Raw genomic sequence first — 25,898 nt, 5'->3', positions numbered from 1 at the left:
GCCAGGTTACCCTGCGGACAACACGCGGCTGAAAGTGGAGATTGAAACCGGAAGTGAGAGTTCCGGCGGCGTCTAGGTTATCCCGCAGACTGCCTTAACTACAACACTGCGCTTCAGAGGAGTGAAGGATGTAGATGTGTTTTAGATATTTATGTTGTAGAATGTCTGCCATCAAATTAGAATGTTCTTATTCTGGAAGATAAATTACATCAGCACTTCCGGGTTCGGGAACCGGAAGTTGAAAGGCAGGACTTCCTGAGGAATAAAAAGCCTTCCTGTTCACACACTGGATACGGATCCTGAGGAAGAGATAGTATATCTCGAAACATGTTGATCGTGTCCAGTGTGCTTTTATAAGAATGGAGCTAAATGAGGACGGTTGCCTTGTGGATGTACCTGGTGAGACCAGATCCGGATCCTGTGATCTCCCGGGAAAATCATACTGTATTAACCTACCCTCCAAAAACTCCCAACTTATTTTATGCTTCATTTTATATTATATATTTTACTTCAATAAAAATCTCTTGGAGGAGAAAGAAACCCTTATGAGCGTTTTTCAACATCATACATCGTAAGTACTGGTACGCCAGCCCTGCTACCTTTTCCAAGATACCTTTATGTGTATTGCAAAAAGCATTCTCCATGTGAGTCTGGTACGCATTTTTGTCATAGAAATCATTATTCTATCATTGAAGAATTGAATCAGACTCACCCACTGCATGCATTCCTATGTGTTTTGCATTCCACATATTTCCCGTGATCCAAACCATTCATTGAGAATCAGAAAAATCCGGGGAACCTCCTACCCATCAGGAAGTGCATGAAGGGGAGTATTATTTTATTTTAATTATTTCTATTCCTATCCACATAGTCTAAAAAAGGGAGTGCTTAGTTTCTGAGTTACAACCACTTTTTTTTACAGTTCACCAAAACGAGATCTGGGGAGTAGATCTCAGTATACCAAGACAGGCTGATCCCTTAGTGTAGCGCCACGTTATCCCTCAAAAACACAAAGTGCCACACTACTGTATATACCTATATCTACATTATTGGAATAGTCAGCATATTTAAGCTCCCAACCTTTTTTGCACACAACACAGATCAATCTTGTTTAATGATTTTATAGTATACAGGAGAGTTAATATTAAAAGGCACTGAAATACATTTATATGGAAATTCTTGAGGTCTCTGTTACGAGCGTAGAGCTTGGCCACTGCTTTAACTATTATGAGTTTTATTTCAGCCACTGATAAAACAACATCAAATTATTGAAATGCTGCACCAGCACATCATTCCCTTATGTAGGGTACACACCAGAATGATTTGGCCTCAAAACACCCGATGTAGATACAATCTTGACCAGTTGTATTTAAATTGGCCATGTTTTGGGCTGTTTCCAATCCGATCTGATGCGTGGCCCCGCGGGTCGTTTGGTCATTTTTCAGATCCTACCTGCAGCAGGTACAATTTGAAAAGACTCCTTCAACTGGGTACCGATTGGATCGGGAGCAGATCTTACGCAGATCGTCTGCTTCAACAGATCGTGAGACGATTGTACAATCGTCTTACGATCTTCTCCCAATCTCAATCGTTCTGGAGTGTACCAGGCATTAGATTTGGCTAGTTAGCCACCTAAAACCCCTACAACAGAGGATGTGTTTATAACTATGAAACTTTAGTAGCTTTATCATACCTTCTACCTCAGTATACTGTGCTATCACACTACATGATCTTTAATATTGTCCAATAATCTTTATATTGCTCAGTTAAAAGACACAAGAGTTTTGAATGCTTTCAATCTTCAATGATTGGTGATTTGAGCAAGTACCACTGCCATGCAATAATTAGTCTCTTGGACTGTGGGTGATTCTCTTTCATTGCATTGAACATGTTGAAATCATCCTTATCAAGCAGCCACCCATACATGATTATTTTCACCAGTTTGGGAAGCCTGGCCACAAGTCGTACAAAAGATGTGACGGTGGTGGCATGGGACTTTATTTGTTGGGTATACATCCTGCTGATATTCAGATGATTTAACTCCGGCATATTTCCTGCTCTCTCAAAAAAAGTTGTCCATCCAGACTCAGAGATTTCGGAATTCATTGGTAATTCAAGGTGCTGAAGCCTTGTCAGCTTGCTGTTTTTTGCTGCTTCAGCTGTGAATTTGAAAAACAAACATTAATTGAAATTGGAAAGGAATTTCCCTCTTTTGTATACAACCTGTTTGTTATGAAGGTTTAAAAATAGTTTTATGATTGTAAAAATGTGTCTTAATGATTGTGGGCCAGATGCACTAAGCTTCAAAAGTGATAAAATGGAGAGTGATAAACAACCAGCCAATCAGAACCTACCTGTCATATCACAGACTATGTTTGAAAAATGTCAGGCAGGGGCCGATTGGTTAGTTGTTTATCACTATCCATTTTATCACTTTTGAAGCTTAGTGCATCTGGCCCTGTGTGCCTAATACAGCATGAATAGCTCATTAGAGAATTTCCAAATTAAGTGATAATTGAAGGACTGCGCATGCATACTATATGCATCAGGGGAAGTACAGTAAATACTGAAAATGTGATTTGCTGTGATGTGACAGGAAGCTGGCATTTGGGGTGGTATCCTGCAGTTTCCTGTATGTAATTGAAAAAATACAGGCACGGACAGGTGTTTTTGGGGAGGGTCACTTCCAGCCTGTCTCAGTTGCAGATTATAAGTAAAAAGAAAAAAGAAAATGGGGTGGGGTGCACGCTAGATCCCTCAAAAAAAGAATTGTTACATTACTGTTAGGATTTTTTAAATTATTATTATTATTATTATTTATTTATTTATTTTTTACCAGAAATATGTATATAATTTTGGGGTGAACCTAAGATATCAATTAGAGTGCCTTAATGCCTGCAAATATTGGTATATTTAATTATATTAGAAGGACTGGAGATATGACCATCATATCTCCATAACATCAAAACACTATCGATGTTTGTCAATATTTCACTCAAATCGAACCAGTTATAAGGATTTAATCATGGGTCAAAGGAAACGGAAAAACAATTAAAGTATGTACATTTTTACATATATACATCTCTCTCCACACGTCACACGTCCCAGGACTGGTAACAGACCCCTTCCCTGCATAATGGCAAAACACCATTGAAGTGCCGGTTATGGCCATATTGCCTTTTTCCTTCTCCTCCTCCTATATAATCTCTGTCTATTACTGCTGTATGTCTTGAGTGCATATTATACTAGCACATGCAGCTTCAGTTTTGGAAGCTAGTATAATTACAGCCTCATTCTATTCTCTAGCAATAGCTAAGGTAGTGATTCACGCTGTGGACTAATTAAGTGGCGAGTTACACAAATTAATGCCTAAATTATTGTCTGCATTTATTTGCATGTATGCATTATTTATTCAATAAGTGAGTGTGTGATACATTGCCAGGTGCAATACACAGGTGAGTGGAGATTGGCACGGGCAGGCTCCTGTGTACAAACTTCATAGGGACCTTATGTGTATAATTTATTACATGTTTCTTAACGCTATCTACCCTTGAGCATCATTAAGATAGTGATTTGTGCTGCTAATTGCTATATAAATTTAACCAGCGGTGAGCCATACAAATAACTGGTGCTCAATGAATGTTTACACTTATTTGAATAGTAATTGTCCCATGGAGAAGTCGCGGCTCCTGATGTGTGTTGAAGTGGAATGCAGGTCAGCTGGCTCCCTCAGGTGGTGGAATGTGAGTCAGCTGGCTCCTGACTCCTGCTAAGGTGGTATGTGTGGGTCAGCTGGCACGCACAAAGGTGATATGCAGGTCAGCTGGCTGTTTAAAGTGGAATAAGAAACTCACCTAAATGACAGCCCAGTGAGCAGTGGCATAACTACATATTCGTAGGCCCCATAGCAAAGGTCTGTATGGGCCCCCTATTTAGCAACTGATGGGGACAAATGTATACAGTATTGGGTGATATCCTGCACAGGACAAACAAAGGGGGGTTAAACAGTTGTAGAACCAACTTTAAAGACGATATAGTTAATAAAGTATAACAATAGTATGTTGTTGGAGGTGCCCCCAGGAATCAAGTATCAATATACTTAGAAATAGAGAGACGGTGATCCACAAGACGTGGACAACCGTTCGCAGAAAGGATTCCTTTTTGGAGGCACACTTTTGAAAATAGCAAATGAAATGTATAATGATTATGTTAAAACTTAACTTTTAATTCCAAATAGTCTAAGATAGACTAACATGATTAGCCTTTAGATGGCAACAAAGAGTTATTCTTAAAAATTAATCTTACTTAAGTGAACAAAGAGTAATATATATTGCCACTTACACACAATATCTAATATAGTGGCAGTAAGTGGTGTTATTCAAGATACATATATAAAAATGGTATGTATTTATAATTTATGGTCCTTAGATAGGACAGCTGATGACACATCCAGAGAGAAGTGACAAATCTGTATAGCTCATAATAAATAGGATACGTTACACTTATGTATGAAAAAAATATAGAAGTATAATACAGCTAGTCACAACAACACCCGTAAATGGTAATTAGCCGTTAATTACAGAAGGTATCTGTAATATAAGATACCGCAGGTATCCTGGAGGGGATGGGAAGAGCGCGAGTACAGTGTGTTAGAATCAACTCTTTCTGCTGCCAGCCGTCTTCATAAACATATGAGCGGACGGGTGGTGAGAGAAGAGATTGATACACTGATAGAAAAATAGCAGGATGTAGCGAGGACACTTCTGTAAGTGGTGTTAGGTCAGCCCTGATAACTGGGTATTGCAGGGCCGAAATTCGCCACCAGAAAGTCTCTCTTACATGGAAAAAACACAAGGGAGGGAGAGTTGGCAGTAAGTGATGAATCTGAAAACATATGTGAAGTTAATAATCACTGTGATTTGATTAAACATCACACTAAAGAGAGGTGTGCATACTGTGATTGGTTTTTCTGATCATTAATGCACAATTGTAGGGATGATAAATAGCTGCATTTATATAAATCACATTGGCTGGTATATTACAAAAAACCCCGCACAGGTGGTTGATATGTCTGGTGAACACATGCACTACTGGTAATTAATATCAATTGTGTATTCGCACATAATCATAATATTGTCACACCTGACAGAGAAAAAAAATTAGAGAACTGCATAAACTAAAATCGCGCCACCCTCCAGCCCCCCGGAAAGTTGGGCAACCCTCCCAGATACCGGTGCGCACCCCCGCCATGCATCTCCCCCGCGGCAGCGGTAATTTCCAGCGAATCTCGTCTTTCTGGGGGAGTGGCTAAAGATGCAAATAATGCCATTTATCCCTACATCAGGCTCCGCCCCCTGAAGTGCTGCTGACAGTCTCCTCTCCAGGCTTCTCCCGGAGAGGAGACTTTAAAAGTAGGCAACCCTGCTGTATTCTCTCTTGCCGGCCGAGTTATATTGTCACTAATACTAATTTAAACCTCTCTTGGTACATATTTGCTAAAATATCCATATAGAAAATAGCTTGCATATTACAGAAGTCAGAGAGAGTAGACTTTTTTGGGGGGCCGCAAATGAGGAAACACCTATATTGTCCCACCGAGACTGGATATTGGGGTGCTAATTTTTGTTTGTAGCCAACATAACTTTTATTGCATAGTTTGTGTTTGAACACATTCTATTGGATTGAGGTGGCGGTGCTCCCTGAGTCTGAAAGATAGACTATTTGTGCAAGGAGATGAGATTACTCTTTTTTTGGCACTCTTATTTTTAGTTATTTTTGGGTTCTGGGATATGTTTTGGTAACGTGCGATATAAACGGATATTAATAAAAATTATATTTTATTTATTTTGAGAGCACGTTACCAAAACATATCCCAGAACCCAAAAATAACTAAAAATGAGTTCCCCCTAAAAAAGAGTCTTCTTTTCTCCTTGCACAAATAGTATAGAAGTCAGAAACTATTTTATTATACGTGCACATTTTTTCACTATATTAGGAGATGGGAGATATAAAACAAAATGTGTGGAAATTAAATACAAATGGCTCAGGAGAGACTGATAGTTGTACTGTTAGTGACACTGGGCCTAATTCAGCATGGGTCGCTAATCAGAGAAAAAAGCCTCCACCCAGACAGAAATAAAAAACTTCCCTTGCTAAATTGCAGGAAAATGATGAATTATAGCAATCCACTCGCAAATCCATCCGCAATCCTGAAACATCAGAGTTTTTGCCATTTGTGCAAATGTGAGCAGGTCTGAGGCTTCCAAACATTTATACCCCTTTTACACCAAAAACCCTGGTCGGACCCTGGTCTTTGAATGCTGGAGTATCCAGGGTCTGACCCTGCTTTATACCCCATTTACACAGCACTTTGACCTGGGTCGGACCTGGGTCTGCACCATTTACACTGAACCTGGGTCAGCCCTGCCTTAAATAATATATATACAGGTTGAGTATCCCGTATGCTAAATACTCACTGGGGACATTTGTAACAGCACTACTGGTGACAGGATATGTAACTGGCACTATATATGTGCAAGAAAATGATTGCTTGGCATTCAAATTCAATATCTGAGATAGTACACAAATTTTGTTTCATGTTTTGAAACCTTGTTTTATGCACAAATAAAATATATTTGAGTGTATTTTATGTGGTAATAAAATATATTTGTGTGTATTTTATGTGTTTATACAGCATACATGCAAAATACTTCAAAATACATAATTTAAATATTAAAATATTCCGAAATACGGAATAATCCGTTATCCAAAATTCTCCTGGTCCCGAGCATTTTGGATACGGGATACTCAACCTGTATATATATATATATATATATATATATATATATATATATATATATATATATAGATAGATAGATAGATAGATAGATAGATAGATAGATAGATAGATATATCTATACTAGGTGATTCATCGCGCCCTACGGGCGCTCTTCACACCGTCGTGAGGGGCTGCGCCCCCTTAATTTGTGAACGTTTGTATATGAGAAATATGGTTAGAATTGTATGAAAGATGGCCTGTATTGCAACTTAGGTGTCCGCGAATCGCGGGAGGGGGGGTCACGGAGGGTGCCGCGAATTGCAGGAGGGGGGGTCGCGGGGGGTGCCGCGAATTGCAGGAGGGGGGGTTGTGGGGGGGTGGATGCTGCGAATCGCGGGAGGGGAGGGATTGCAGAGAATCGCGGGAGGGGGGTCGCGGGGTGGGTTGCCGCAAATCGCGGGAGGGGGGTTACGGGGGGCGGGGTTGCGGCGAATCATGGTAGGGTGGGTCGCGGGGGTGTGCCGTGAATCACGGGAGGGGGGGTCACGGGGTGGGGTGCCGAGAATCGCGGGGGGGTGTGTGTGTGCCGTGAATCGCGGGAGTGAGGGTTGCGGGGGGGGTGGGGGAGGACGTGACGCGAATCGCCACAAGAAAAAATCAAGACAGAAAGGTCAACACATGTAAATGTTGACATAAGTGTGGCACTTCATTGGTGTCCATGTCGACACATGAGAATGAATATGAAAACATTCAAAAAATGAAAAAACAAACTTCAAAAACTCATGTCAACCTTTTTCATTGTCGACCATAGCCATGTCAGTGTTTTCCATGTGCAATTTAATTCTGGAGCTGCCGCGAATCACGGGGGGGTGCCGCGAATTGCGGGAGGGGGGGGTCGCGGGGTTGGGTGCCGCGAATCGCGGGAGGGCGGGGTTCACAGGGGTTCCGGTGGGGGGTTGCCGCGAATTGCGGGAGGTGGGGTGTCACGGGGGGTGCCGCGAATCGCGGGAGGGGGGGTTGCGGGGGGGGTGTGACTCAAATCGCCACAAGAAAAAATCAACACAGAAAGGTCAACACATGTAAATGTTGACATAAGTGTGCCACTTCATTGGTGTCCATGTCGACACATGAGAATGAATATGAAAATATTCAAAAAATGAAATAAATCTTCAAAAACTCATGTCAACCTTTTTCATTGTCGACCATAGCCTTGCCAGTGTTTTGCATGTGCCATTTAATCCTGGGGCTGCCGCGAATCGCGGGGGGTGCCGCGATTTGCGGGAGGGGGGGGGTTTGCGGGGGGTGGGTGCCGCGAATCGCGGGAGAGCGGGGTTCATGGGGGTTCCGGTGGGGGGTTGCTGCGAATTGCGGGAGGGGGGGGTCGCGGGGGGGTGCCGGGGTGCCGCGAATCGCCGGAGGGGGGGTTTCGGGGGGTGTGACGCGAATCGCCACAAGAAAGGTCAACACATGTAAATGTTGACATAAGTGTGCCACTTCATTGGTGTCCATGTCGACACATGACAATGAATATCAAAAAATTAAAAAAATTAAAAATAAATCTTCAAAAACTCATGTCAACCTTTTTCATTGTCGACCATAGCCATGTCAGTGTTTTGCATGTGCCATTTAATCCTGGGGCTGCTGCGAATTGCGGGGGGGGGGGGTGCCGCGAATCGCGGGAGGGGGGTCGCGGGGGGGTTCTTTTTGCCGCGAATCGCGGGAGGGAGGTCGCGGGGGGGGGGTGTTTTTTCCGCGAATCGGGGGGGGGTCACGGGGGAGGGTTTGCCGCGATTCGCGGGAGGGGGGGGTCGCGGGGTGGTGGTTATGCCGCGAATTGCGGGAGGGGTCGTGGGGGGGTTCTTTTTGCAGCGAATCGTGGGAGGGGGGGTCGCGGGGGTGTTTTTGCTGCGAATCGCGGTAGGGGGGGTCGCGGGGGAGTGGGTGTTTTTGCCGCGAATCGCGGGAGGGGGGGGGCGCGCGCGGGGGGGGAGGTTTTGCTGCAAATCGCGGGAGGGGGGCGCTCACCTGGTGGCTGTGGAGTAGCAGTGCTGGGCAACATGGGAAGGCAGTGGGTGTCTGGCACTGTCTGTGGGCTCACTGGGCTGGTTCTCTGTCACATACCTCCCAACATGACCCTCTCCAGGAGGGACACAATGCTCTGTTTCTAGACTTCCCCTTAATGTATGATTGCCATCACCTGTTTTAAACAGGTTAATTTCTCAGAAAGGTGTTCAGCACAGATGAAGGCAATCACACATTAAGAGGAAAGTCCAGGAACAGAGCGTTATAGACACAGACACCCACTTTGAGTGACAGATGTAGCCAAATATATAGGAGATATATTATATTTATATAAATATAATATATATATATATCTATATATATAATATTTGTAAGCATTATCCCAAATCAATTTTAACTAACTCCCTCCTGTTACTTTACAGAAATGGTGACTATAAATTTTTCCCAAAGTTGCTTGTAGAAAAATGCCAACACTTAATAAACTTCCCTTAAGAAAAAAAGCATAGCATAGAGATGTTTAATAATTTACTCAACACAATCCTGGTTCCTTTTCCAGATACTCTTACTTGAAATTAAACATGTTTGAGTCTATTCTAGGGTGGCATATCACGGGATCCCAGTATTTGGCCCTAAAATTGGTAATACTGTACAGCCCGGCAGCCGCACTGCCGCTCCTGTTCCTGGCCATACTGCCCACCCCGAATGTGAGTAAGGCCATTATACAGATCTGATAACAGTACAAAGTTAGTACGGATGGTGTAATGGTTAGCATTACTGGGTCACAGCACTGAGGTCATGGGTTCGATTCCCACCATGGCTCTAACTGTGCGGAGTTTGTATATTCTCCCCGTACTTGCATGGGTTTCCTCCAATCCAAAAATATACTGGTAGGCTAATTGGCTCCCAATAAACATAACCCTAGAATGTCTGTGCGTGCGTGTACATGTGGTAGGGAATATAGATTGGAAGCTCCACTGGGGAAGGGACTGATGTGAATGTTCAAATATTCTCTGTAAAGTGCTGCGGAATATGTGTGCGCTAAATAAGGAACTGTTAATAAATAAATACATTTTTTTTTGCAAAATGGGCAAAGCCATGTACACTGCAGGTGGGGAAGATGTTACATGTGCAGAGAGAGTTACATTTGGGTGAGATATTTTGTTTCTGTGCAGGGTAAATACTGGCTGCATTATTTTTACACTGCAATTTAGATTTAAGTTTCAACACACCCTACCCAAATTTAACTACTTTACAGGGGAAAAGAGTGGATCAGCTATTAGTTCCGCGAAAACTTGTGCGGCTGGTGTTGGAAGCTGCCCATACACATTTGTGGGGAGGCCATTTAGGAGAACGTATACAGTTAAGGTTCTTTTGGCCAGGCATCTATGCCTCAGTAACTATTAAATATGCGCCCCCCTGCTTGAAATTTTGGCAGCGCCTCCCCCCGAGTAGAGTGAACACCCCCCCAATCCTGCCTTACCCCCTCCGCATCATGCAAGGACCTGCTGAATCTGTCTTTGGTCCCGGGTCTCCCAGTTCCTGCAGCTAATGAAAAATGACACTCACAAAATGGCTGCCCCCGTACAGCAGTTTTTAAGGATGCTAGAGGAGGCTGCCACCCTACTCTAGCATCCTTAAAACTGTTTGCTGTATGGGGAGGCCATGTTGTTACTATTGCCAGAGAGCTACTAACCATGTATACCTGGATTCGGAATGGAATCCCGGCGGTTGGAATCCCGGCGGTCAAAATCCTGACGCCGGAATCCCAACCGCCGAAATCCCGACAAGGGGGGACACTTGCTCCTGAGGAAGCCGGACATGCATTATCCGGGGAAACGCATTGAGCTAAGACCAATTTCTTTTGAATTGCCATCAATCCATCCAATGTGACCAGTCCACTCTCCCACCGACGGTATACAACTCCTATTCATCTGGACCACAAGGCTTGGGATATTTGCAATATTCCTAATATCCAGTCATTAAAGGAGACCATACGCCAAATAGGGAGGCTTGAGCCCTTGTAAATATAGGGCATCCTAGGACACTCAGGGTTGCCGCTCTCTGGACATACAATCCTATCCAGGAGACAATATGGATGGTAATATATAACCACATTCCTTCTACCAAAACCCATCTTTATGGAGTTTTCTAACTAACATCTCATACACCTGTGAGATTTTTTATGATATTGCTCAATTTTTTTATTCACCTTATATATTCTCATATATGTTTTGTGATAGATGTTCATTATTTGTGATATTGATTAAATAATAATAATTTTCTGAGAACCGTCTTACACTGGCACACCACCTTTTTTAAATGATAAAGTGGGCAGTGTCTCAAGAAAAACATAACTGGGATCTGCTATTACCTTATTTAATGTTTGTGGTCAGAGAGGTACCCCAATTATCTACCGGGTTTAGTCCCTTTGAGCTCCTCTATGGGAGACAGCCTAGAGGGATTCTGGATTTATTGAAAGAGTCGTGGGAAGAACAACCTTGTCAGGAGCCTAACATTGTTCAGCTTATGTCCCAATTGTATGGTCGTTTAAGGCAGTTTGCGCCACTCCTGAACGAACATATTGAAAGGGCTCAGCAGTGTCAGACGTAGTTATGTCAGACATAGTTATGACGTCACTGCAGTCAACCGGTCCTTTATTTATTTATTTATTTATTTACAGTTTCTTATGTAGCACAGAATATTCCGTTGCGCTTTACAAAAGGAGACAGTGATATAACATACAGGGCATTTACAGGCAGTCAAAAGTTAGGAGGGCCCTGCTCGCAAGCTTACAATCTATAGGGAAATAGGCATTGATACATAAGGATAGATAAACCGAGAGACAAGAAGACAAGATGCCCGTTACAGAAAGTAAAATGTATGCTCAATGGTGGGGCCCTTATGAAATCATAGAGAGGGTAAAAAAGAGGGCAGTCCAAATCTACCATGTAAACCTGTTAAAAACTTGGAAGGAAAATGACAGTCAGCCCTCTTTGGTAGCTAAAAAGGTTCCAGAATGCCAGGTACCCATTGAAGTCACACTTAGTCCTGGACAGAAACTGGAAGTGGTGAACTTGGTAAACTGGTACCAAGATGTGTTTTATGCCATTCCAGGAAAGACACAGATCATCCAGGATGATGTGGTGACTACACCCGGGGTGGTCATTAAACCATACCATAGTCATAAGACCATATCACATACCGGAGGCAAAACAGGCAGCAGTAAAGCAAGAGGTGGAAGAGATGCTACGCCTAGGTGTTATAGAGGAGTCAACCAGCGAGTGGAATAAATCAAATATATCGCTTTGATTCTTTTCCCTGTTCCACGGATTGATGAGTTGGAAGAAAATTTAGTCAAGAGCCAGTAGCTTCCCACTCTTGATCTGACAAACGTTTATTGGTAGATTCCCTTGACAGAAGCTGCTAAGGCAAAAACAGCCTTCTCTACCCCAGAGAGCTTTTTTCAGTACAAAGTGCTGCCATTTGGTGTACATGGTGCCCCAGCAACCTTCCAGAGAACTATGAATAAGTTGCTGCAGCCCCACAGAGAAAATGCAGCTGCATATTTAGACGACATTGTTATCTTCAGCTCTGACTGGGAATCACACCTACCAAAGGTAGAGACCGTTTTAAAGTCTACAGGCACGCAGGTTTACCACAAACCCTGAGAAGTGTGCCATTGGTATGGTGGAAGCCAATTGTTTGGGTTACATTTTGGGCAGAGGACAAGGTAAACCTCAGCCTAGGAAAGTAGAAGCAGTCCTCACCTGGTCTAAACCAAAGTGTAAGTCATAATTAAGGACCTTTCCTGGTCTGGTGGGATATTATCGCAGAAATTTTGCCACTAGTGTGGCTCCACTAACTGAATGTCTTAAAAAAACAGTCCCCAGACAAGATAACATGGTCTAGACGAGTGGAAACTACATGGCAGTTTATCAGACAAGCTTTGAGTGCCGAGTCTTTCTAACTCCTGACTTTAAAAAAACAATTTGTGTTACAGACGGATGCCTCTAGGACAGGATTAGGAGCAGTCCTTTCCCAGGAGGTAGATAGAGAGGAGAAGTCCTTCCTCTACCTTAGCCTTAAGTTACTGCCCAGAGAGTGCAAGTACTCAGCTGTGGAGCAGGAGAGTTTAGCAATTATTATTTGTTGGGAGGACGTGAGTTTTTTTTGATGACAGACCATGCACCCTTATGGTGGATGCATACAAACAAAGAGGTGAATGCTCATGTGACCCATTGGTTTTTGGCCTTACAGCCATTTAAATTGAGGTGCGACATAGTCAGAGTAAACAGCATCTCAATGCCGATGAGCTTTCCAGTTTTGTAGGTCCCAATTCTCCAAGCAAGGGGAGGTGGGTGACCTCTAGAAAGTGATTGAGGGTTGTGTACCCGGGCAGATGACACAAGTAGAGGTGAGCAAGGCAGAGAGCTCGCCTGAAAATTTAGTAGCTTTACCAGAGTAGTTGAAGCTAAGGGAGAGGAGTGTGGCAGAGACAGAATCTCTCCACATGAGAGTAATGTGGAGAACCAGATTTTGGAGCAGAAGCAGCAGCAGCAGCAACGAACTGGTGTAATCAGCAGCACATGTGCTCTCTTAATCTAAATTAAGAAGAAACTCTTGATGGTGGAAACTCTTGATGGTGGAAAAGCTACCCAAGTGATAGGCCAGGGTGTGGGCTATGGTAGGGGCCACTGGAGTTTCCTGAAGTCCTTTTATTATGCTGTGACCTGTATGCTGCAAACGCTGTAACCATCATTACGGTGCTGATTACCTGGTATTCTGTTTACCTGCTATGAAAAATAAAGCCCAAGACTTTTTATGATCCAGTGTGTGGGCTCAATTCATCACAGTACATTGTACACAAACATGAATTAGGCTTACATCTATTTTATTGAAAGTAAGTTCATGTATGGATCAATCTGACTTACAAATGGAGCCCCTGCCATCCTTGGCCGGGGCTCGCCAGACCCTCCCCGCTGGCAAGCGCCAGTGGCAAGGGCTGCACTGAACTGGGATGCGCGTGCATCTCACACACACACGCGTCCCAGTCTCTCTGCGGGGACGCTGTGTGTCTCCGCTTCAGGGAGACTGGCAGGGTTAGGGGGCGCTTGGGGCGGTGAGGGTGATGGGCGGCGACGGCGGGGGAGGCAGCAAGGACCGGAGACAGAGCGTCTTGTGTGCGCGCGCCAACTGGCGGGGCTGGCGTGATGGCGGGGCTGCCATTAGAAACGCCAGCCCTGCAAAGATGAAGCCAGCCCCATCTGTAGGTCTGAAATACACAGGGTGACCTTTTTTTTGACTATCTAATGACCAACACTGTTTACTGCGGTATATAGAGCATTAGCAATCTGGGCGGAATAGCATATCTGGGAGACTTTTTCTTCACAAGTCTTATGGTTACCCCCAAGGGCGTAACTACCATAGGTGCAAGGAGTGCAGCTCCTATGGGGCCCAGAGCTGAAGGGGCCCATCTTTACTGTCTAAGTAATATGTTTTACATACATTTATCACCATCTGTTGCTAAATAGGGGGCCCTTACAAACTTTTGCTATGGGGCCCACAAATATCTAGTTACGCCCCTGGTTACCCCTAACCATAATCACATTGCATTCTCTGTTCAAATGTTACTTATTATATTATAGAAAGTCTTCACAATTGTTGAGATTGCTGCGGTCTGTCACATTATAATTACTGGTTGTAATTAACCTATTAAAATTTGTTATTTGATTAAAAAAACCAAGATTGCACTGTCTGTTAGCAATTGTGTCTTTGTTACTAAATTTGTATCCAGCAACAGACAACAGTGTTGCAACTCAGAGATTTTATATATGTTTGAAATTGCTTTGAGAAAGCAATCACATCCTCTACAGTGATAGTAGAATATAAACGTATAAATTACTCTATACACTGCTTATCAAATGGGTCTTTATTAGAATTGATGTACCTAGTGATTAACAATAGTGATACCATTAATTGATTTCCAGGACACCTGAGCTGACTTTTAAAAAACTGCCTATGCCAGTGGTTCCCAAACTGTGTGCCGTGGCTCCCTGGGGTGCCTCGGGACATTTGCAGGGGTGCCCTGGGTTGGTGGTCCAGGACCAACTTAAATTATTAATGGTTCGTTATTTATGAGCAAAACCAGTGCTGGTGGCTGCCAATCATAAAATGTGTACAAACAGAAGCAAATCCTGCCCTTTATCACATAACTGACCCTAAGAATCACATATAAACCCAATCTAAGTAAACAAAAATTGGCCTAGGGGTGCCGTGAAAAAAATTCTGATACTCTAGGGTGCCGTGATTTAAAATAGATTGGGAACCCCTGGCCTATGCACTAATTGTCAGCAACTGTGTCTTTATTGTAAACACTGCACTTAGTGATTAACAACAGTGCTGCGATTTATTGATTCCTCACACATCTGAGTATGTATTGAAAAGTTGTCACTATTTCTACAGTGACAGTAGAACCTAACTGTATAGCCAGAGAAATCATATATGGTTTTGTTTTTTCTTGTATATATATTCAATGTTTTATGTGTGTCTTTTTCATGTGTGTGAGTCTTATTGAGACCTTCTTTTCAAGTTTTGAGCCATTAATAGTTACATTTTAATGAATCAACCAGGGGCACCAGCCACCATAATGCCCTGACATCTACGCATTTAGGTGGAGTCTTCCCCTAAATGCACAACCCCCAGTATACCAATCTCTAAATTAATTTAATTAATCATTTAAAAGAGTGCCCCCAACAAAAAGAGAGTCTTTTTCTCCTTCTCTGTTCTAACTAATCTCACTCTCATGGGAGCACCTCCACACATGTTACCTGCCCAATAAAATATCATATTTAATTCTTACTGTTATTATCTGTGGACTAACATATCTGTATCCAATCAGTATCAGATTTTCTACACTTGTGCACTTGTTTTTCCCATTTCCCCTTCTCCCCTACAAACGAAATGTGGGATATGTTGTCTGCCCTGAGATCATGGGAGCAAAGTGTACATATGACACGTAAAAGGCCACTTTGCGACAGCTACAAAGCATCAGTACTACTAGCCCTACTGCAATATAATTTAAGGAAATGGCAAAAGGATGTCAAAATGGCAAAAGATAATTATCGGTTCCAAGTTTAAGGAAGTAGAACCCTTTAGATCAGGGGTGGCCAAACTGGTCCTCGAGATCTACCAACGGTCCACATTTTCCAGATCACATAGCCGGTGCACAGCTGTAGTCATTACTAACTGTCACATTTTCAAACATGCTGCAGTCATTCCTACTATAGATCCACAGGTTGCCTGAAAAACACGAACTGTTGGTAGATCTTGAGGACAGGTTTGGCCCCCCTGCTTTAGATGATGCTGAAAACACTATAATAATGACTTACCTAACAGTACAATACTCTCATCGTCTAATATTTCTGTCATGTGGAGGAACTGGAGGTTTGGAAGGTTCTGAAACTGTTCAACAATTAGTTTAGCAACGTGAGCCATTCCTTCTCCCACGGGTATCCACAACTTCTCCAGGTGAGTGAGTGATCCCAATGCAGCAGCTGTGGAGAAAAAAAATGTATTTTAATTTATTTTTGTATTTAAAATGGAGGGAATTCTGTCTGGACATTGACAGGATGTCCCCCCCCCCCCCCCTGTTGCTTGCAAATTTGTTTTTCAAAATGGGCAAAACCATGTGCACTGCAGGTGGGGCAGATATAACTTGTATAGAGATAGTTAGATAGTTAGATTTGTGTGAGTTATTTGGTTCTGTGCAGGGTAAGTACTGGCTGCATTATTTTTACGCTGCAATTTAGATTTTAGTTTCAACTCACCCCACATAAATCTAACTCTCCCTGCACATGTTACATCTGCCCCACCTGCAGTGCACATGGTTTTGCCCATTTTGAGAACAAATTTGTACTGCAATCAGATCTGAATAAGGGCCTTAGTTTGACCGGAAATCTGTCAGGACATGTTTATATTTCATAGCTCACCTCTGATCAGGGTTCTAATATTGTTGGTTCTCATTTCTATTCATTTAAAATCATCATACCGTGTCTGGTGCTTAGAGCAGAGATTCCAAAAACATGGTCTATACGGCACCAGGTTTAAAGTTGTAATAATAATAATAATAATAATAATAATAATAATTATTATTATTATATTTAAATTGATATAGCACTTTTCTCCTAATTGGACTCAAAGTGCTTTATCATTGTCTTTACAGGTCAAAATACAAAACAAGCTTAACAGTAGATATCAGTAAAATTCTGGAGTAAAAAGGTACCTCTTTGGTCTATTTTTAAAGGGGGCTTCTTTCACTGAGGCAGATGTATTAAGCCTTAACAAGAGATAAATGCAAGGGTGATAAAGAGAGATAAACGTCCAGCCAATCCCCTCCAAACTGCCATGTTATATTACAGTGTGTGACATAATGTGTAATGGGCATCATGTGTGTCAAATAATGTGTAATAATGGTTAATGGGCATCACAGTGTGTAACATAATGTGTAATGGGCATCACTGTGTGTGGTGTAATGGGCATCATGGTCTGAGGCGTAATGTGTAATGGGCATTACGCTATGAGGCGCAATATCTAATGGGCATTACAATGTAAGGCGCAACGTGTAATGGGCATCACAGTGTGAGACGCAGTATGCAATAGGCATTATGATGTGTGGCATAACGTATAATGGGCATTATGGCATGTGGTATACTATGTAATGGCTGTGTGGAGTATAATAGGCATTGTGGTGTAAATTTTTGACACTGTCCCTATGGTCCCTATTTTACTAAATTGTATCAAGCCCTGGCATGTGTAATGGGCATTATGGTGTGTGGCATTATGTGGAATGGGCATTACTGTGTGTATCATTATGTGTGAAGGGCTTTATGGTGTGTGGCATTATATGGAATGGGCATTATGTTGGGTGACATTATGTATAATGGGCATTACTGTGCAATGCATTAGATGTAATGGGCATTATAGTGTGTTACATTATGTGTAATGGGCATTACTGTGCAATGCATTATGTGTAATGGGCATTACAGCATATGGCGCGCACTGTCCCAGTTTCTGCTATGTGTGATGAAAAATTATTGGTACTTCTTTACTTTCACGGCGCCAGCATGGCGCCGCGCGTACTTCCGGGTTACGCTCGCCACTAATTAAGTTAAATAAACGGAGTTAACGCCATGCCAACATGGATAGTTCATACCTTCACTATCCATGTTGGCATGGAGTTGATTTTAATTAGCGTGGCGAGCGTAGCGAGCCACCGAGCCCGCAGCGTGGGCGAGCGAAGCGAGCTCCGCAAGGGGACTCTGACGCGCGGCGCCATGCTGGCGCCGTGAAAGTAAAGAAGTACCAAATTATTCATTCTGAAGCCCATATACATAAATAAGTGGTACTTGTGTAGTTTCACGGCGCCGCCGCGCGCACACTCTGTCTCTGAAACTTGGCAGCCTGCCAGAGGCTCGCGTGCCGCTCTAGCTATAATGTAATGTAATGTAACGTAGAGCTGCGCGTGCCACTCTAGCTGTAATGTAATGAAATGTAAAGTGTAAACAGGACACAAACGGGGCTTCTAAACCGCACACCCTGGCACACCGATACCAAAGGTGGTGTCCACAATGTAGACGCTAACATTTTAGGCGCTTTCAGACGCTTTTAGCGTCTGAATTCACACTCCCGGCACTTTGCGCGCACAGTCTGCTGCTTAGCCCCGCGCGGACAGCGTAACATAGTCAGACAGAGCGCTACGCAGTTAGCGTAGTCAGTCAGTAGTAGCACTGTGTGAGAGACGGAGGTGTATGATGGCAGTGGCGAACCTGACTATGGCGATTGAGCGTCTGATGCTGTTTAGTCTGCTGCAGACGGAAGAGGAGGTGGTGGCTTTCCTGCAGGCCCGCCAGTTCCTGCCGCAGACCCAGACCTGCCCCAATGGCCACCCCATGAGGCTCAGCGTCAAAGAGCTCATGTGGTGCTGCCACATTCGCAGCTGCCGCAAGAAGGTGAGCGTGAGGTCCGCGCAGTGGTTCCGGGGGTCTCACCTCAGCTTTGTGACCCTGATCCGGTTCCTGTTTTGCTGGGCAGAAGAGCTGACCAGCATCAAGTTTTGTGATCGGCAGCTCAACATCTCCCAAGAAACTGCTGTCCAGTATAATAATCTCATGAGGGAGGCCTGCACGGTGGACCTGCTGGCGCAGCCTCAGCGGCGGATCGGAGGAGATGGACGAGACCCTCTATGTGAAGAGGAAGAGTAATGTGGGACTGCTCCTGCCCCAGCAATGGGTGTTCGTGGGCATCTCCAGGGAGACCGGGCAGTGCTTCATGACTGCGGTGGAGCGGCGGGATGCGGCCACCCTGATGGCTGCCATTGAGGCCCATGTTGAACCGGGCACCACCGTCTACACGGACTGTTGGAGGGCATACAACACCCAGCAGCTCGAGCAGGCCAGTTACCTGCATGGCAAGGTCAACCACAAATATAATTTCGTTGACCCGGACACTGGGGTGCACACCCAAACCATAGAGCACCTGTGGGGCAGCTGCAAGTGGCGCAATAAGCGCCAAAGGGGCAGTAGCGCACGCAGGGGGCGTTTCTGAGTACCCAGAAATCCCCCCAGGAGTCTAAGGGCCCTATCCTGAAAGCTGAGGGTCCCCTCTTTCCATGGGTACAAGAATTTTAAAAATTGGCCCTTGGGAACCGGAGATATCCGACTTCAAAGCAGTGGTCCCCATCCAAGCATCTTAATTGCTCTTCCCAGTCAGATATTTCAGGTTCTGTCTGACTTAGAGTTTTCCTGAGGGTATATTCCAAAAGCTGGGATTCTCCCCCTTTGATGGACACTAGCAGCTTGTCTCTTCTGTTCCTAGAACCAGAGATATCAGCCTTCCAGCAGCTGGTTACTGCTCCAGCTCCACACACCTGGTATGTAGTTTTATATTCTCGTTGACAGATTGCTCTGCCTCCTGAACTCTGATCAGCTAGTCCCCAATACCATTTGGTAGGTGGGATTCTCTAGTTTTTAATTCCATTAAAATCTAAGAAATCTATTTCTGGGAACTGGAGATATCTGCAGTCAAGCAACCAGAAAATTATGAATAATAAGCCCACTCCACTATACACCCCTCCTCTGCGTACTAAACATCCTCTACCACCCTGGAAGTTATGTATCAGGGCCCCTTCATTCAGCCCAATGCCCCCTTCTCCCACTCCATCTCCCACCATCTGTGCAGTAAAGGTGTAATTAGTGGAAATTACTGATCCAGGCCCTACATGCTGAGCGGTTGATATAATACTCCCTACCACCCGCGGGATACCAAAGCTTCCCCCACCCCTACCGCTGGAGGATCAGAAGGGGCACCAATACATTGCTATGCCCAGGGGTTTACACTGCTGTTGATGCCCCTGTATGTATATATATGTACAGTATATATATATATATATATTATTATTATTATTATTTATATACATTTGGTCTATCTATAATACTTTAACTGACCCGGCATATACTGGGTCAACTAAGTGTCCATCTCTGTGCTTTCCTCCGCCCCTCTGGAAACACCCTTCTGAAAATCCTGCGTTTGCCACTGAAGGGGGACCGCGCGCCATCACCTGGACTCGTACCTCCAGGAGTTTATGTGGAGGCAGAGTTTAGGTGCCCAGGACCCCTTCAAACGCATCCTTCATGCTCTGACCCTGCTCCCCCTGATCGAGAAGGATGATGACAGTGCCGAGCCGGCCGACTCCTCTGCAAGTGGTGGTGGTGACGACGCACAAGCTCCTTCCTGTTCCACTCACCAATCATGACTTTTTACTTAATATAGGACTGTAATTACGTTGATTACCTACATGTTCTTTGAATCATTTATATCCTCAGTTCTCATCAAGTTAAATTTTAACTAAAAAACAGTTAACAGTTGCCAAAAATGTCGTCACTACTGTCTCAGGTGTATGAGTGTGCAGGTGTGAATGTGTTCCTGAAACAGCACCACTATCCACGCCCACCCGAAGTGTGGCGAACGGCGGCAGTACGCGTCCTACGACCTTTTCAAACCCCCACTATCCACGTCGGCGTGGAGTTGATTTTCTAAAGTGTGGCGAGCGCAGCGAGCCACCGAGCCCGAAGCGTGGCGAGCGCAGCGAGGGGACGCGGATACCTGTGAAGCCCGCGAGGGGACGCGGATACCTGTGAAGGTATCCGCGTCTGCTCGCCATGCTTTGGGCTCGGTGGCTCGCTGCGCTCGCCACACTTTAGAAAATCAACTCCACGCCAACGTGGATAGTGGGGGTATGAAAAGGTTGTAGGACGCGTACCGCCGCCGCTCGCCACGCTTCGGGTTGGCGTGGATAGTGGAATTTACAAGGTCGACAGCTGTTGCGTCGACTAGTGCCGTTGAGGACAGGTTTTAATAGTGTACCCCTAGACCCAGCTAAATTTAGATACTTTAGCGTCTAAATTTAGATGTACCCCTAGACCCAACTAAATTCAGGCGCTTTAGCGTCTGAATTTAGATGCCCCACCTTAGCGTCTAGCAGGTAGTCGGGTTTCAGACGCTTTAGCGTCTAAGTCCAGAAACCCCGGCTTCTTAGCGTCTAGCAGGTAGTTGGGTTTCAGACGCTTTAGCGCCTAAATCCAGAAACCCCGGCTTCTTAGCGTCTAGCAGGTAGTCGGGTTTCAGACGCTTTAGCGCCTAAATCCAGAAACCCCGGCTTCTTAGCGTCTAGCAGGTAGTCGGGTTTCAGACGCTTTAGCGCCTAAATCCAGAAACCCCGGCTTCTTAGCGGCTACCAGGTAGTCCAGGTTTCAGACTCTAAAGCGTCTAAATTTTAGCGTCTGCATGGGGGACACGACCCCTTCTTAGCGGCTAGCAAGTAGTCGGGTTTCAGACGCTTTATCGTCTGATTCCTGACTCCCCCTTCTAAGCGGCTTGCAGATCGTCCGGTTTCAGACGCTTTAGCATCTAAATTTAGCGTCTGCATGGGGGACTCCCCCTTTGATAGCAGTGTGCAGTTTAGAAGCCCTGGCACGTCAGCGGTGTGCCCGGGGTGTCAACTTTTACATGCCCCCGTTGTCAGCGGTGCGCAGGGATGCCTATTTCACTGTGGAACTACAAGTATCACAGTGACCTGTCAGTGCCTGGGCAGCGCGCTGCTGCTGCTGCCCGGCGCTATGCTGATAACGTAGCTGACACAGCTAGAGCGGCACGCGTACAGTTAAACAGCGCCTCTCGCAGGCCGCCAAGTTTCAGACACAGAGTGTGCGCGCGGCGGCGCCGTGAAGCTACACAAGTACCAAATAAGTCACCTATTTAGTTTGTATTGATGCCCATAGGTGGGAATGGACACGCCCAGAAGGCCGTGATGGACACGCCCCTCCTACATTTTAGAAACAGCACCTCCTCCTCCTGTGAGTACTACTAGTGTCAGCCAGTGGTCTGAGCTTATGTATGGGCAGCACTGCTACTGTCAGCAACTGGTGAGGACATATTTATAGGCAGCACTACTGCTGTCGGCAACTTGTGTGGGTGTCATGTATAGGCAGGGCTACTACTGTCGGCATCTGGTGTGGGCATATGTATAGGCAGCGCTACTCCTGTGGGTGACTAGTGTGGGCATATGTATAGGCAGTGCTACTCGTGTCAGCACCTGGTGTGGGCATATGTATACGCAGCGCTACTGCTGTCGGTGATTGGTGTTGGCATATGTATAGGCAGGGCTACTGTTGTCGGCGACTGGTGTGGGCATATGTATAGGCAGCCCTACTACTGTCAGCAACTGGTGTGGGCATATGGATAGGCAGTACTATTAGTGTCGGCAACTGGTGTGGGCATATGTATAGGCAGCGCTACTACTGTCGGCAACTGGTGTAGGCATATGTATAGGCAGCACTACTCCTGTCAACTGGTGTGGGCATTACGTATGAGCAGCGCTACTACTGTCGGAAACTGGCGTGGGTATTACGTATAAGCAGCGCTACCAATGTCAGCAACTGGTGTGGGCATTACGTATAAGTTACGCTACTAATGTCGGCAACTGGTGTGGGCATTATGTATAAGTTGCGATACTACTACTGTTGGTAACTGGTGTGGGCGTTATGTAGAGTATAAGCTGTGCTGCTGCTGTCAGTAGGCATATGCAGGAGTACTCAGGGCATTACGTGGAGCATAATGTATGTCATAATATCATATGGGCATTATGGTGTGTGGCATATTGTGTAAGGGGCATTATGGTGTGTGGCATAATGTTTAATGGGCATTACAGTGTGCGGCATATTGTGTAAGGGGCATCATGATGTGTGGCATAATACATAATGGGCATTACTGTGTGTGATATAATGTATTATGGGAATTACGATGTTATTAGTACTTTTATATGGCTACGCCCCTTCCCCATGAAGCCGCACACTCTCCACGTTTTAACTGTGGTGGTGAGCCAGTCACCAATTCCCTTTCTGGCACATGGTACCAAAATGGTTAGTTAAGTCACTGGTTCTGTTGGGCTAGTGTGTGGGGTAAATTGGAATGGCATTACTAATTTGTGTCCATGCCCATTCCTTGTGAATCACATGTCTGTCTTTCGGTGTGTGCTGTCCTTTTGTAAAGTTTGGAGGGTGCTAATTTATAGTTTGCAGGTGAGTGCTGAACACCCTAGCACCGGCCCTGGATCTCACTAGATCGCTAAGAAAAATGTCCCTACATCGCTCCGTGTATAGGGGCCAAAGCACGGCTAATATCCAGCATGCTGGTTAAATCTAGTTAATCGCTGGTCAGGACAAGTGTTCTCATCGGAGAACACTGGCCCAGACAGATCACTCAGCACACAGCGCTGGCACATCGCTGTGCAGCGCTGAGTGCTGAGTGATCTACATTGCTAAGATCTCTCAGCAGTGTCACCGCGTGTGTAGGCCCCATAAGACTTGGATGGAAATTAAATGGACAGAGATAAAGTACCAGCCAATTAGCACCCAACTGGCATGTGCCATGCAGTGGTTGAAAAATTACAGTTATTGGCTCGTCCGCTGGTACTTTATCTCCGCCCACTTTATCTCTATCCAAGGCTTAATAAATAGGCCCTATAGTCAGTCACATAACATTTCCTAAGTTTTCAGAAGTAGTGAAATTAGACATTTCAGTAAAGTACGTATATTACAAGGTTTGAGCAGTAGCACAAGCTGTAGACTATTTTACTTCCAATGTAGTATTCCCATTGCCAACTTTGAATATAACCTTTAAACATTCCAATTTATTTATCAAATAACTTAAAATATATGCTAACCTGTTATTTACTGCAATACCAATAAAGTGTTTCAAAGAATAATAAAAAATATCACGCTAATAATAATTGAACCAAACAAATAGACTGTTGTACCGAAAAGCTCAGCAATATCTTGCCCAATAATCTTTTGTTTGTTCAAGTTGAGAATTTTCAAAGATGTAAAATTCTTCATTGCTTGGGCTGATAGGAAACAAATAAGAATAATTAGTACACAATATAGGAAACAGCTCACTACATTTGCGGAGAAACGCGTCAAGGGAACCCCTGCTCCTGGCAAAATTTACCAGCCAGCATCTAATTTAATTTGCCATTTCACCAACGCCCTCCCTCCACGACGAGTAACGGAGATGGTGCTATTGAGCTGCACACCACTGCCCGCACCAGTGCTACATTTGAGGTGGCTGTCGGGACTTTTAAGTTGGTGCGAGGACAACTATACCATCAGCCCTGCAACGGAGCTGAACAGTAGTGCACTGCAACCCCTGTTAGCGGCTGCGCCCAGAGTCCTCGGAGCCCTGCATGGCCTGTACTAGACAGCTAGCCCACGGTAGACTCCATATAAGCCGGCACATTTAATACCAGCACTCTGGAGGCACTTTGGAGCACGAGCTGTTTAGCCAGCTGACCTGGGTTAACTATACAAATTTGTCCAGCCTAGTACTATACAACCATATAGTACATGCTTTATTTATTTATTTATTTATTTATTTAAGCATTTTCCCTTTTATTTTTACTCTGGCTTTATAAAACAATTGCAACATTTAAAAAAAAAAAATTCTAATCATTACCCAGCAAAGCCATATCAGTGTCCTGTAGGACTGATCCACAGAGATTCAATTCTTTCAGCTTCATGCCAGTTGTTGAGAGTGAGTCCATCAGGCCTTGGCAATCCAGTAGATTTCCAAAACCCAAGTGCAGTACTTCCAGATCTGCAAAGCTTCGTATGTACTGAACTGAAATAAAATACATTTTTGTAAACACAAGACAGCTAAAACTAGTGACAGACTATTGACACCCCAAGGAATCTATGCTAACGAATATTCCTCAGAAAATGGTAATTGAGAGCATCTAAGACACTGTAGACTAATTATTCAGGCCGTAAGGCAAAAAAAACAGATATGACAATATAAAAAAGATTGGGGCAGATGTATTAAGCCTTAACAAGAGATAAATGCAAGGGTGATAAGGAGAGATAAACGTCCAGCCAATCAGCTCCTTACTGACTTTTTTCAAACACAGCCTGTAACATGGCAGTTAGCTTGTGATTGGCTGGATGTTTATCTCTCTTTATCACACTCACATTTATCTCTTGTTAAGGCTTAATACATCTGCCCCATTGATTCTAGAAATCTAGATTTGTAAAGTAGAACTGTCCTGGGCCCTGGGCAGCGGAATCGCTTGTACAGCCCTCGTTACTGCCATGACAAGGTACAAAGGTTCTCCTTACAGCGGTACATATGCTTAATTGCTGGTCTGCACGGTCTTCTTCACTGATCTGTGACTGTGACATATATATGACGTGCACCAATTTTCCAATTTTATCTTGGTGCCCCCTAGCTCTAATAAAACACAATTAAACTCTCTATTAGACGGCCTAGGTCATCAACAAGAAATCCTTTAGAAATCCATATCCTCCTCACCCTAAAATATTAACCCTTTTATTGCCAACGATGCTCTGAGAGATGTTCAAAATATCCTCTAAAAATGCCAGGGACGGAGTCGAGGAATATGAATTACTTTAGTTATTGGCGGCAAATGATCTGAAGTCAATTACTTAAAGTTTTGTTAAACAATGCTCCAAAAAAAAAAAAATTCACTGTA

The 25,898-nt window shown here is 44.3% G+C and overlaps 1 protein-coding gene across 1 annotated transcript in view; it reads right to left on the bottom strand.

The window, feature by feature from the left end:
* Window positions 1-1,137: 1,137 nt before the first annotated feature.
* LOC146014548 (baculoviral IAP repeat-containing protein 1-like) overlaps window positions 1,138-25,898 on the bottom strand; it is a 48,858-nt gene continuing 24,097 nt past the window's right edge. The window contains exons 8-11 of the mRNA XM_083151598.1: window positions 24,866-25,030; window positions 24,171-24,257; window positions 16,189-16,353; window positions 1,138-2,159 (exon numbers count right to left, since the gene is read on the bottom strand). Coding sequence (XP_083007724.1) covers window positions 1,795-2,159; window positions 16,189-16,353; window positions 24,171-24,257; window positions 24,866-25,030 — 782 coding nt within the window. The 3' untranslated portion in view covers window positions 1,138-1,794. The remainder of the gene's footprint in view (window positions 2,160-16,188; window positions 16,354-24,170; window positions 24,258-24,865; window positions 25,031-25,898) is intronic.

This window comes from Crinia signifera, chromosome 1 (genome assembly GCF_055691185.1).
Source record: "Crinia signifera chromosome 1, ASM5569118v1, whole genome shotgun sequence".
Classification (NCBI taxonomy): domain Eukaryota; kingdom Metazoa; phylum Chordata; class Amphibia; order Anura; family Myobatrachidae; genus Crinia; species Crinia signifera.
Note: the sequence above shows the minus strand (reverse complement) of the source record. Positions and strands in the feature narration are given on the sequence as shown.